This window comes from Sinocyclocheilus anshuiensis, unplaced genomic scaffold, assembly GCF_001515605.1.
Source record: "Sinocyclocheilus anshuiensis isolate Anshui unplaced genomic scaffold, SAMN03320099.WGS_v1.1 scaffold1037, whole genome shotgun sequence".
NCBI lineage: Eukaryota > Metazoa > Chordata > Actinopteri > Cypriniformes > Cyprinidae > Sinocyclocheilus > Sinocyclocheilus anshuiensis.
Genome location: NW_015555773.1, coordinates 491,063 through 503,875, shown reverse-complemented (window position 1 = coordinate 503,875; position 12,813 = coordinate 491,063). Strand labels below are relative to the sequence as shown.

Here is a 12,813-nt window from a genome sequence, read left to right as displayed (position 1 = left end):
TTGCGCCTGCCTCAAGATCTCTCACTATTCACAGCCACTGGACACCGCGATTGATGCACGTGATTTTTAATGTTATCTTGCCTTGGCTGTGGCGTGTTCTGTGACAGCTGCACCTAGATCTGACTGGTGAAGTGTCATCTGGGGCAGGCAGAGTAAGAGTAGCAGCATTTGCTGTTTTGTGCATCTATCATGCATCTGTCGGATCGTAAACAGACTGAGAGATCTTGAGGCAGGTGCACATAGGCTATTAGATAGGAATAAGATATAGGTGGCAAATAGGTAAATACGTGTAGATTTGCACTGTTTGTTTGCTTAAGTGCATCAAGTGGAGTGCAAACGGTAAAAGGTCTTGAGGCAGGTGTGACACGCTCTCTATTATGGATTAAAAGTGTAACTTAAGTGAGTGTAAACAGTGAGAGATGCTGAGACAGGTGAAAAGCGTTTGGTTAATAGTGAATATTGACCTATTGTGCGTACCGTTGTGGCTCCCGCTGTTAGCAGGGGATAATCGCTACATTTGGGGTAAAAAAATTTTTTTTAAATCTTTAAAAGACATCTCAGTCTATGAATCTCTAAAAATATAAAATTGTGCAATAAAGTATTTTTAAAACTTTTTGAAAAAAATAAACACTATGAATCATTTACTTCATCAGGCCTTTAGACCAAAGGCAAGCACACCATGGTGTAATTTAAAACTGACTTAGCAGATGTTTTCCAACCAATAAACTTTCAAAAGTGCTAATCACGCATTGTCGTCTCTCTGCAGATAGAATGTGCTTCAAGTGATAGTTCACCCAAAAATGGAAATTCTGTCATTAATTACTCACCCTCATGTCGTTCCAAATGCGTCAGACCTTTGTTCATCTTCAGAACACAAATGAATATATTTTTAATGAAATCCAAGAGCTTTCTGACCCTCCATAGACAGCAAGGGAACTACCACGGTCAAAGCACAGAAACTTTTTGTGCGCAAAGAAAACAAAAATAACTTTATTGACTTTGTTTATTCAATGATTTCTTCTCTTCCGGGTCAGTCCGCCGCCATTCACGAAAGTACCATGACGCATTTCACAAGAGTACATGCGTAGTTCCCTTGCTGTCTATGGCGGGTCAGAAAGCTCTCAGATTTCATTAAAAATATCTTAATTTGTGTTCCGAAGATGAATGAAGGTCTTACAGGTTTGGAATGACATGAGGGTGAGTAATTAATGACAGAATTTTCATTTTTGGTTGTACTATCCCTTTGAATCAAATATACAGAAAATAGTGCAGCTGTAGAGCAAAAAAAATCCCCTTGACTTTCACAAACGTTTGAGGCTCCAACAGCACACTTGCACCAATCACACCAACACATATCACATCACAGAAATGCTAATCATGAGCTTAGGTGCCACTTCCAATTAGGGGCTTCCACAGATAAATCCTGACCCTCAACGTGATTTTACAAAACAGCCAGAGAATGTGTAACTGTATCTGATGCTATGGATTGTCAAGAGGCGGCATAAAGTTCTGCGGTCGCATAGACCTCAGAGTTGGCCGTAATTATCACAGTGGGAGTGTGAGGTACCTCAAGAGGGCTGTCAGATCGTACGTCAATGATCTATACTTCGACGACCGCTTTTCGGTTTCCTGCTGATCTGCTAACAAAGAGTTTGTATTTCAATCATTTAGGAGGAGCAGATCTCCTGTAGCCATTTAATTCTGTCTGCACATGCCTGAGCTGTGTGAAACAGAAACACTTCAGCCAGAGCCAGCGTTCCAAAACTATCACAACCGATTACAGCCCATGAAATCGGGAGGAGGTGACAGGGAACCAGAAAAGAGAGCGAGGAGATATCAGGGATGGGTGTGCACCACCAGAACGCTTTTAACAGCCTATACTGTCAATTCAGCATGCAAGCTAGAGAAGCTGCGTTTCTGAGAAAAGAGCAAAGACATCCAATGCAGAACATCTGCATAAAATAATCATAAATTACCATATAAACCATTAACGGTTTGATTTAGCTACCCTACGGGAAAAAGTACTGCCCGTGAAGCGAAAACAAGGATGTGGGTTTCGCATGCGAGCAGTTTCTCACAATCAAACAGCATACAGGAGCACGTACACAAAACCCTATATGAAAATCACTACCGCTCTCGTTCCCCCGTTTTCTCAGTCTACGTGCAGCCGATGGGTCCGAGTCGCCATAGCAACCACTCACACGAGTTGTTCTCTTTTCAGTGAAAAGAAACACAGGGGCAATAATGCTTTTTCACCTTCCGTCTGGCTAGCTGCCTCCATGCTTGGTGCGCTACCATCAGTGAAGCGAATTCCTTGAGAAGGAGTGAGGCTCTGTGGCTTACGGAGGTATTTCACAAAGCAATCCACCATCTGCTGACCACTGCCAGGTTGACAGTTGAAAGGGAGGGGGAGTCTGGCAGGTCTGACCTCCAGACCAAAACAAGACGTGTAATTAAATCAAGCTGATGAAGGCAGTCGACGCACCTGAATACAGAAAGGTCTCCATTACAAAAGCACTGCTGGGCCAAGATCACAAATTCCTGTGCAAACTTGAAAAAAAAAAACTGTTTTCTGTGCTGTTTACACTTAAAGAAATAGCTACTCTAAATGAACAATTCTGTCATTATTTATTCATGCTCATGTTGTTCCAAACTTGCCTAGATATTTAACAGTGTTTTGTTTACGGTCTTGCTCTTTGACCTTTAGATTACATGTGCCATCATTTAATGCTAATTTTTATCAGGTAATTTCTATTTCTATCCAGCTAATTTATATATTTTTCCATAAAATGGCAATTCATAGGGACCACATCTGTTGAGCTCCAAGAATGACAAAAAACACAACCAAACACCATAAAATAGTCCACAACCAACTTGTGTGTTGATTTACAAGTATTCTAAAGCCTTACATTAGGTTTGTCAGTGCAAAAGATCAAAATTTAAGTTACAATTCTGATTCAACGATTTGTTAAGTCTGACGCAATAAATGATTCATAAACAAGTCACTGGAGGGGAACACTGTCAGTGAATAAATGACAAATTTCCATCTGTTCCTGATACAAAGCTATCATATGGGCTCAAAAGAGTTTTGGAAAATACGAGTCACATGGACTACTTTTGTGATGCTTTTTGTGTCGTTTCTTGGAGCTTAACAGTTGTGGCCACTGTGAGCTTTTGTTGTATGAAAAATACCTGCTTAAAGATTCTGCAAAATGTTAAATTTTTTGTTTCCCAGAATGAAGTAATGCAGATTTGAAATGACACAAACAATAACAGAATGTTCCATTTTGGGTGAACTTTTCTGAAGGAATTCTGAAGACAGACGGACGTTTTGTGCACCAAGCAAACATCCTTGGAACTGACAAACTATATTCAACTCAGTCTGGTCCTGACAACATTGCAATTGCAGTTGGGATTGTCGTGGTTAGGGCGGCTACAGGGCCAGGCTCAGTGTGGCCTTGACTGTTCCTCTTTTCATGCAGTGATGCAGAGGAAGAAGAAGAAATCACTACATATGTGGGTGACCAGAGTGCTCCAGATGTGGGATTCTAGAACATTCCTTAAAAAAAATGTGAAAAAAAACATGAAGACAGACACCAAGAGACAAAAACAATCAATGTCAAACTCTGATCCCAAATGTGCAATAAATGCCTTATTTCTCCAAGTCTTTCCTCGTGTAATTTACAAATCATCCTTTCGGTATGTGTGTGTTTTTAGGATGCGAATCAATATTTCTGGACAACTATAAATTTGTTGGACAACCCTCCTCTGACAGCTATTAGGGGATATATCACCAAAATGTATTTCTCTGTGGTCACGGATTTGCTATTTCGAGTGTGGAAAAAGTGTGCCTGGCTGTGGCTTTATGGATCATGTGTGACCTCCAATTAACACTGTTTTACTGTAGAGGAAGCCCCCTTTTTTTTTCTTTTTACTGGTTTTACAACTGGGCCTTAAAGGGGACAACCCAGCCCAGAGGAAAACAGATGTTATGGTCTTAAAAGCCGTTTTTCTACTGTCATTAGCCAGTCAGTGACACAAAGATATGTACTGTAAGCTGGACAGAGGGAGAGAATTGCATTTGAGGCCTTTAGGAACTAAATAAACTGTATTATGTCAGAAAATAATATATAGTTAAAACCCTCCACTCCTCAAAAGTTAACATTTGAACTGCTTTGACTCACTGGGTTACATTTAAGACTGTAACATGTTATATATAACATGAATGAAAGACTCTGGATTGCAGAGGAAGTGGACTTTGTTCCAAATGTATTTCTTTGTAAACTTGTATTCCGAGACAATTTTAACCTTTTGTTATCGCTCACTTGTTTACTAATATAAAGTCTTATACAAAACCGTAATAGATAGGCTAACAACAATAAAACCTCCATAAACTTTTCCTTTTCAACCTCCATAACAGTTCTTATTCACACGGGATCTAGTAACTACATTTCCAACGACGTGACTCAACGCAACAAGATACTATTTGTAACAGCAACACATCAGCTTCAAGGTAAACAGTGTAGCAATTCACGGGTAAACTGCATATTTGAGAAGTTTGGTGTGTCCAAAACGACGTCTGTGTGCACATTTCTGTCGTGTTGAATGTCACTCGACACCGCTGTTTGGATAATTCACAACAATACATCTGTTATCATGCCGTGATCCATTAGCACATGCACATACCTGAACAATATAAGAAAGAACATGGAAGAAAATCCTCCAGCGTGTGTTGCAGATCCCTGCTTTTCCAATACAATTCCCGAGTTCAAATCCACCGTGGATGTTCCAGCAGGAATTTTCCCACCGAAGGGAAGAGCAATGTGAGCAAAGGATGGAAGGGGAGGGATAACAGAACAGAACGGAGGCGGCGCCTTCACCGTCACCAAACTTCCAGCCTGGAAGCTTTTTGTCAACACCACTATGCAATGGACTGTATTTTGCCAAAATATGTGAGATAGCTGACAGTAGAGTGCCTTAAAGAAATATAAGGTTACTATAGTTTATTTCAAAATACTACGGTTACTACAGTAAATTTTTCTGCAAAAAAAAAAAAGAAAGAATATTATTAACCCTGTAAAGCCTGACATAGGCTATTGTATGAAATGACAGTAAGAAAAATCTAATTTATTGAAAATAACTGTTGATTGAAAGAAAAAAGTTTTCATATGGTTTATACAGTGAGAAAATGGAGCTCACGGGAAAAACACATCAGTGTTATTCAGAGACCCAAAAGACATTTATTCAAAATATTGTTTTTTACAGTAAAGCAGTCTGTTTACATTAAATGCTTATAAATATAAGTTATATCTGTATATCCCAATAATACGTCGTTATAGGATAATTATATTTAAATGCTAAGGTTTTCTGATCAAATCTCTGTAGTTGTATTTATTTATTTATTGGTGTTATGTGTACATGTGGATAGAAGTAATGCAAATGGTGTTGTTTGTATTATATTGTTTTATGTATTTGGCAGACACTTTACATTGTATTTAAGGTATACATTTTGTCCATTTATTCAATACAATCAAAAAAATGTAACAGAGAGAAAAAGCCCAGACATATTTTCTGATTTCATCCTGCAACCACCAAAAAACAAAAACAAAAAAACGTTTTTGAATCTATTTAGCTTCTGCACCACACACATGAGCACCACTTCCAAAGCGAAAGGTCTGATCTGATTGATTGTGGCAGTGTAGATTACCCATGAACAAACTGTGCAGGCACCAGATAAGGCCTCCTGCCAAAGCAGCTGCATCTTTCTCTATCCTATCATCACCAGGAGAGACTGTCTCTATTCTAAAAAAAAAACACCCCCCTACTGGATATGGTGCAAAACAGAAGGGGTGTAAAGAGCATTGTAATTGGTAGCATAGGGAGAGTCTGTCAGAGAGACTGGATTCATTTAGAGTGAGTCACTAGAGCAGGGTTCCTCAAATCTTGCCCTGGAGGGCCAATGCGCTGCAGAGTTTAGCTCCAACCCTGATCGAAGTCACCTGCCTGTGATTTTCTAATGATCCCAAAGACATTGGTTAGCATTGATTAACATGCTCAGGTGTGTTTGATTAGGGTTAGATCTAAACTCTGCAGGAAAGTGGATCTCGTGGTCCAGATTTGAGGATCCCCGCACTAGAGAATGGGCAGACTATAAATGGCAGTTTTGCAGAAAGTACAGATTCTGAGGCAAATTAAAGCATTTATTGACCAGTCAGAGCACATTCATACACAGAGGTGGCTGTTATCATGCTATATGTGTACCAGCTGGGTATATGTAAACTGATAAAATATGTTTCGTTATATCTAATGAGCAAATAACTTCCTGAAAATGATGTAAAAGTCATCTAGGGGGAGCCATATCCTCAGTTATAGCAGAATGACCACAACACCATAACCAGCGTGTAAATCAGGCTTGAAGTAAACTACATTAACATGGAAAACTGTCATAAAAAAATCAATTTATTTATTAGTAATTATTCATCCGAAATAATTACGAGTTTTAGCCTAAATCATACACTATTACTTTTCAAAATTATTTTTAATCATTTTGGGATCGCTAAAGAAAAAAAGTGGGGGGAAAGTATTTTTCTCTCACTCCTATGGATAAAGATCTGCCAGACCGTCCTTTTGGGATTACATAATGTTTTCTTCCTGTAAATGGTTCATCAGAACACACCCATCCTTTACACAACCTGGACCACCTCCCACTGCTGGAAATAAATTATCTTATTTTACACAAGCTTCAGTCTGGATCCAGAACACCTGAGAAGAGCTGATGCCAACCCCTCAGAGGACCTCAGATGATGCCAACCCTGAAACAACTTACAGAACTACCACATTTTGCTATACGTTTGATTGCATCATATAATAATTGCTGTTAATAGTGTTCATCGTCTGTTTGATTATGTCTTTAATTGATTTTTCCATACATTTCTGCCATATGTACATTAACTGACAGTCACCACTGATAAGCTACCACTAAATATTGTAGAAGTTTAATTTGCTGTAAAGTTGCTTTGCAATTATTTGTATCGTGAAAAGCGCTGTACAAATAAACTTGAATTGAATTGAATAATTTTTCCTTATGTGCTCTTCAGACTGAAAATATTATAAAGCAGGGACACATAAGAAATATATCACACCTGTACTCCACCTAGCAACTGTGCCCCAAAATACACACGTTTCACACACTCCTCTCTCCTTCCAAAAGAAGATTAATGTTACATTTATATTAATGAAACACAAGATGTGTTCATTCTCACAGCCAGGAAATTTTACTTCACTGTGACTTTAACCAAACCATGGCAGAACGGCCACAGAGAGAGAGAGAAAGCAGGCCACAACAGGCCAGTTTTCACTGCTTTGAGATTATTTTGAATTGTGTTTTCATATTACCACCTAAAAACCCTGTTAAAACTGTCAACCATTTTATAATTTTCATCCTGCTATGTGAAATATGGTTGTCAGCTTTGAATGATGAGTCAGATGAGTGAGACGAGAAAGCAGTGAGATACATATTAGCAGATGTTAATCAAGTGAGTAGATCTCTCTCTCTCTCAATGTGTTCACTGAGTTTTTAGTCAGAGAACTTTCTTTACTTTTCATAGTGTGCACACATTTTGGTTGAAGGCATTTCTTAAAATCCAGACAGATATAGTCTTCCATATACTCTGTTATAACTTTGTGAAGGCGTTTGTATCATTATAACAGGATGGCGTCATGTTATACATACATGGCAAAAGGCTGATGATACTATTCATCATTAACTAATAGATAACTGAAACAAGTATTAGTTGGTGTCATATTTACATGACAAACTGATGCATTTTTATTGAGAGATGAGTATGCATGGATGTACTGTATATGTTCTCGTTCATGAAACTTCAGGAACATGTTTCTTGATGTGGCCTATGACTGTGACTGTGATACTTTATCGCAAGAATTCTGAGTTTCTGACAGAGTAGAGCCTTTATGAGATTTTTTATATTTCAAATGGAATTCTTTTTTTTATTTTTATATAGGAAACCCTTGTCTGAATATTAAGAAATGTCACTGAGCAGGTTTTCATCTCTCTTTAACTGAATTCTCTGCTGCTTTTCAAGCACCATTTATGAAGCAGAATCCAAGGACTGTAAGAATGTGGATTATCACCTGTCTTTTGTTCACTTTGGTTCTAGGTAAGAAAGTGTCTCTAAAGAATTCAATTCAGGGATAGAATTTAAAATAATTAAATGATATTAGCAGAATCAAATATGTAATGAAATGTAAAAGCAAGTTTAATGTTTTTTAATTTCTATTTTATTTATTGTTTGATGGTTTGTCGTGAATTAATTTTTCCCATATTTTGTGCTTGTCCATGTAGCAGCAACAACAACATGTGATAGTTTGGATTTTTTTATTTATTTTTTTATAAATAGCTTTAGAACTCTTCAAACAAACTTTGCAGCTTAACATTTATTTATTTATATATATATATATATATATATATATACACTATATTTTGTTTAGCAATAGAGAATTACAGAGACTTTAAGATATGTGGCATATGGCGCCATGGCAATGCATCTTGAAATCTTATTTGAAAACAGGCTGTAATGAAATTGAGATTTCAGCCAATGAGAGTACACTCTCAATTCAGGGCAGCATCACAGCCAAGTGCACACGATCTTCATCCATTCCTCTAAAATCAAACCCTCTTCAAAATCAAAGTTATTTCTGTGTGTTCTGGGAGCCACTGCTGGACCTGCTGATAGTGCAGGTGATTGGAAAGAATCACACTCTGTGTGAATCACATGGCCTTCAAGGAACCTGCTGCACTGACCTCTCACAAAAGAAACACGAATCTGCTGCTTTGTACGGTATCGTGAATGGCAGCACCCACGGCGATATCATCAGTTATGATGTCATGAAAATATATAACTTTAAAGGAGATTCAATCAACTGCAGTAAGATATTTAGATTCTGTTGTCTTATAATTTTTTAAAACTATAGATATCAAAAAGTTACACTGACTGAACTCACTTGTAAATTCAGCCTTTCTGAGCATGTTTAGTCTCCCACTTACAGAGGAAAACTTATGTGATGAGGCAAGTAAGAACCCCAGTGGAGCAAACATGTAAGACAATCATTACTTTCTTTTAATTTGTTAGTTTCCCTATTACTTTAGAGTGTTATGAACTTATGTGGTCTATCATGCAGATAGCAAAAGGTGATGTTGTACATGTTCATAAGAGCGCAGTCATGACAAGCTTAAGATTGAACCGCAAACAGGAAGCTGAATCCATTATATGTGCATATATGCGTGAACTTCCAAGGACATTGTTGGATCTTTGATGGAACATCTTCAAAACTTGCACTTGTATTAATCATGCTGTTTTACTCCATTCGAGTGTAAATATGTAAAAAATAACTTATAATACTTTTAATATATGTATCTGTTGATAATTTCTAAATGCATGTGTTTGTGTGTGTTTGCTTGTGCTCAGAGCACAATCATTGAGATGGAAGTGGGTTTCACAGGACTCAATTTCACTCTGCCAGTAAATAGCATTCAACTTTTAGAAGCACAAAGTTCAAATAACCTTTGAAGGTCTCTTTCTAGCATATGAATAAATATATACAGTATGTTGCATTCCAGGGCCCTTGAACTGTAGCACCAAACATGATACTTTCCGTTTATCTTCCCTCCTGTCTGAAATCCCAGTCAAGGAGCACATCCAAAGTGGTGTGTACTTACTACAAGGACAAAACATTATTTCAGGTATATGACAATATTAATATTAAGGAGAGAGAAATCATGTGGATTATTCAGCTTCCATTTGCCCACCAACATATACAGCAATGTACAGTATGACATAAAAGTGTCTGTGCTGTGTAGAGGGGTTCGTCTGATCTTCTGGGTGACATAGTTGGACTCTCTGTGGAGAACGAGATCATCAAAAGTCAGAATCAGCTTTCATCACTCTGCTTTCCCAGTACGTCTTTTTGAGCATGTTCACTATTGTTTTTAATACCTTTATAAGTTACCATATTTGTTATGATGTTAAAAGGCTATTAATAAGCTTAGCAACACCTATAGCTCACATTATTTTCTACCGAGTAGACTAAATGTCTGCCATTTCCTTAACACTGAAAACCACATGACAAGGCTGGTGAGGTGAAGCCTGATAAATATCAAACTGTTGATGTTGTTTTCAGCATTAAAATCACAAGGGCCTTATTTACTCATATAGAATTTATGACAGCTGAACTTCTCAATAGCTATGATGAATCTCTGCACTGTTTAAAGGCCCCCCGTTTGAAACCGTGGCAAAAGCCCAATAGGCCCATGTGTTAATCCAGCCCTGTCACTTTCTTTTAACTGCTCTGACTATAGATTTGACCTCTGATATTTCATTTTAGCAGGCTAACTATTCTAGAAGATGTGTTTCATGGGACACAAGTAAAGGTGCTCATCAACAATAATCAACATTGGACATTAAACAAATGTTTCAATGCCAGCTGAAGCACAATTACTGACTGTTCTGTTAATGTGTCTCTGCAGATAATGAAGTGACCTGGAGGTATGACGGCTGTGAGACTGTTAAAATCCACGACACAGAGACAGAATGTTGCTGTAATCTCCTCACATACTTTGCCATTCTTGTGGTGAGTAGCAGCTTTACCAAGAAAATTTTTACTTGTAATATTTCTCACTGAGAGACAGACTTTATGAATTTATATTCGTAATTCGTATTATATTTATATAATATTTGGTAATATGCATAGCCTGTGGAACAGTGTGTTAATTGATTACACCATACAAATGTAATGATACTGTACACACACCTTGTCTCTTTTTCTTCATTGCTTCAGCAACTGGAACAGAAGGATACAGTTCGCCATCTACAGGCTCTGACGTTCATTACCGCTGTGGGCTGTGCCTTGTCCTTAATTAGCTGTTTGGTTCTCTTCTATTGGCTCTGTAAACGCAGGTAACTGACTTAAAGGCACAATATGTAAGATTTTTATTTATTTATTTTTATTAACATATCCAAAAACCACTAGAACAGTGTTGTATATTTTGCTGACTTGTCTACTTACATTATCCCAAATGTTTCGAAGAATGTTTAAATCCAGAGAAATAAGCAATTTTAACTAGTGACATGGACCGTGTCCATAGTGTCATTGTGTCACCTGCTAATGACATCATAACCCCTCGATTTCCGGTTTTGTTTTGTAAAAAACATGGAAACACCAAAGACGCTTTAATATGAAACTGGTGGAGTCGGACAGTAGAGGCGGTGGCAAAACTGGGGTGTGACTGAGGTGGTGATAGAAGGAAGTTGCGTAGATTCAGGAAGTGATCCGGAGACAGATGGAATGGATGGCGGGGAATTAGAAAGTACTGTAATAGTAATTGGACTTTAGTGGAAAATCGTAAAAGGAAAAAAATGAGGGATCAAACATCTGGATCAGATAGTGAAAGAGAAAGGAAACAGGTTAGTAGACCAAAAGAGGAGTACAAGGTGTAAGGTCCACGCACTTGGCCCAAGGAAGGTATCCAGTGGTGGCTGAAGGTTTCTTGCGTGTTCGGTCTTTTCAGTGCGCAAAGTTATTCAGTGTAGGTTTAACTCAAATCTGACTCCATTTTATTATCTAATCTGACTCCATTTTATTATCTAATCTGACTCCATTTTAGTATGACCTCGAATTTAGGTTGAAAGGCAAATTGGTTGTTTGTCTGTCTCTAATTATTACTATTATTCTGACATTTGGTTATTCTAGTTAACCCTTTACTTTATATTTACTCGTTCATTAGGAATCTATGTCGCTCAGGGTGCCTCACGTCGGCCGCTCTACGTGGGCCCCACGATCACAAACTCGCCAGTCTGATCATTAGCCAGAGGTTATGACTAATACTATTTAATAGGTCGCCCATGCTTACCATTCTTTAAATAGTAGTTCTGTTTAGCCCCCTACAGTTACCCATGTACAACTTAGTTAAAGCTCAAAACAATAATCAGCAGTTATGTTAGTACTATTTGTCTAGCCCCCGATAGTTACATAACTACGTACAACTTAACTAAAGCTGAGACAATAATCAGCGGTTATGCTAGTACTATGAAATATGTTAACATTTCGATAATATTTTTATCTAGCCCCCCGATAGTTAAAATAACTACGTACAACTTGAATAAAGCTCAAACGATAATCAGCAGTTATGCTAGTACTATTTGCCTAGCCCCCGATAGTTAATATAACTATGTACAACTTAATTAAAGCTGAGTTAGGACAATAAAAGCAGTCAAAACTAACAAAAGAGCAACAATATATAAGTGCAAATGACAAGTCTCGGTTAGCCTTACAGTACACGTAGCAAGGTGTACACACGCACGCACACACGCACACGTAGATAGAATAGAAAAATAGAAAGCTAGTGTTCGTTAGTTTTGTTGTTGTTTTTTTTTTTTTATTAAAAATAAAACAAAAAATAAATATAAAGTAGAATTAAAATAGAATGTGCTAGAGTTAGAGGGTCAAATAAAGGTGGAACAGATGTGTTTTTAGTCGTTTCTTGAAGATGGTTAAGGACTCAGCTGCTTGGATTGATTTGGGCAGGTCATTCCACCAGGAGGGAACAGTTAATGAAAAAGTCTGTGAAAGTGATTTTGTGCCTCTTTGAGATGGCACAAAAATACACCGTTCACTTGCAGAACGCAAACTTCTAGAGGGCACATAACTCTGAAGTAATGAATTTAGGTAAATGGGTGCAGAGCCAGTGGTGGTTTTGTAGGCAAACATTAATGCCTTGAATTTAATGCGAGCAGCTAC

At 37.8% G+C, this 12,813-nt stretch overlaps 2 protein-coding genes across 5 annotated transcripts in view; one reads left to right on the top strand and one right to left on the bottom strand.

Moving 5' to 3' along the window:
- The window catches only part of ccdc102a (coiled-coil domain containing 102A), an 80,134-nt gene extending 75,301 nt beyond the window's left edge, over positions 1-4,833 (bottom strand). For all 4 annotated transcript variants that reach the window (XM_016468400.1, XM_016468403.1, XM_016468401.1 and 1 more), the window contains exon 1: positions 4,687-4,833. The gene's annotated coding sequence lies outside the window, so the exon portion shown is untranslated. The remainder of the gene's footprint in view (positions 1-4,686) is intronic.
- A 4,649-nt stretch (positions 4,834-9,482) lies between these two features.
- LOC107674437 (G-protein coupled receptor 56-like) overlaps positions 9,483-12,813 on the top strand; it is a 33,564-nt gene continuing 30,233 nt past the window's right edge. Inside the window, exon 1 of the mRNA XM_016468410.1 lies at positions 9,483-9,539. Coding sequence (XP_016323896.1) covers positions 9,501-9,539 — 39 coding nt within the window. The 5' untranslated portion in view covers positions 9,483-9,500. The remainder of the gene's footprint in view (positions 9,540-12,813) is intronic.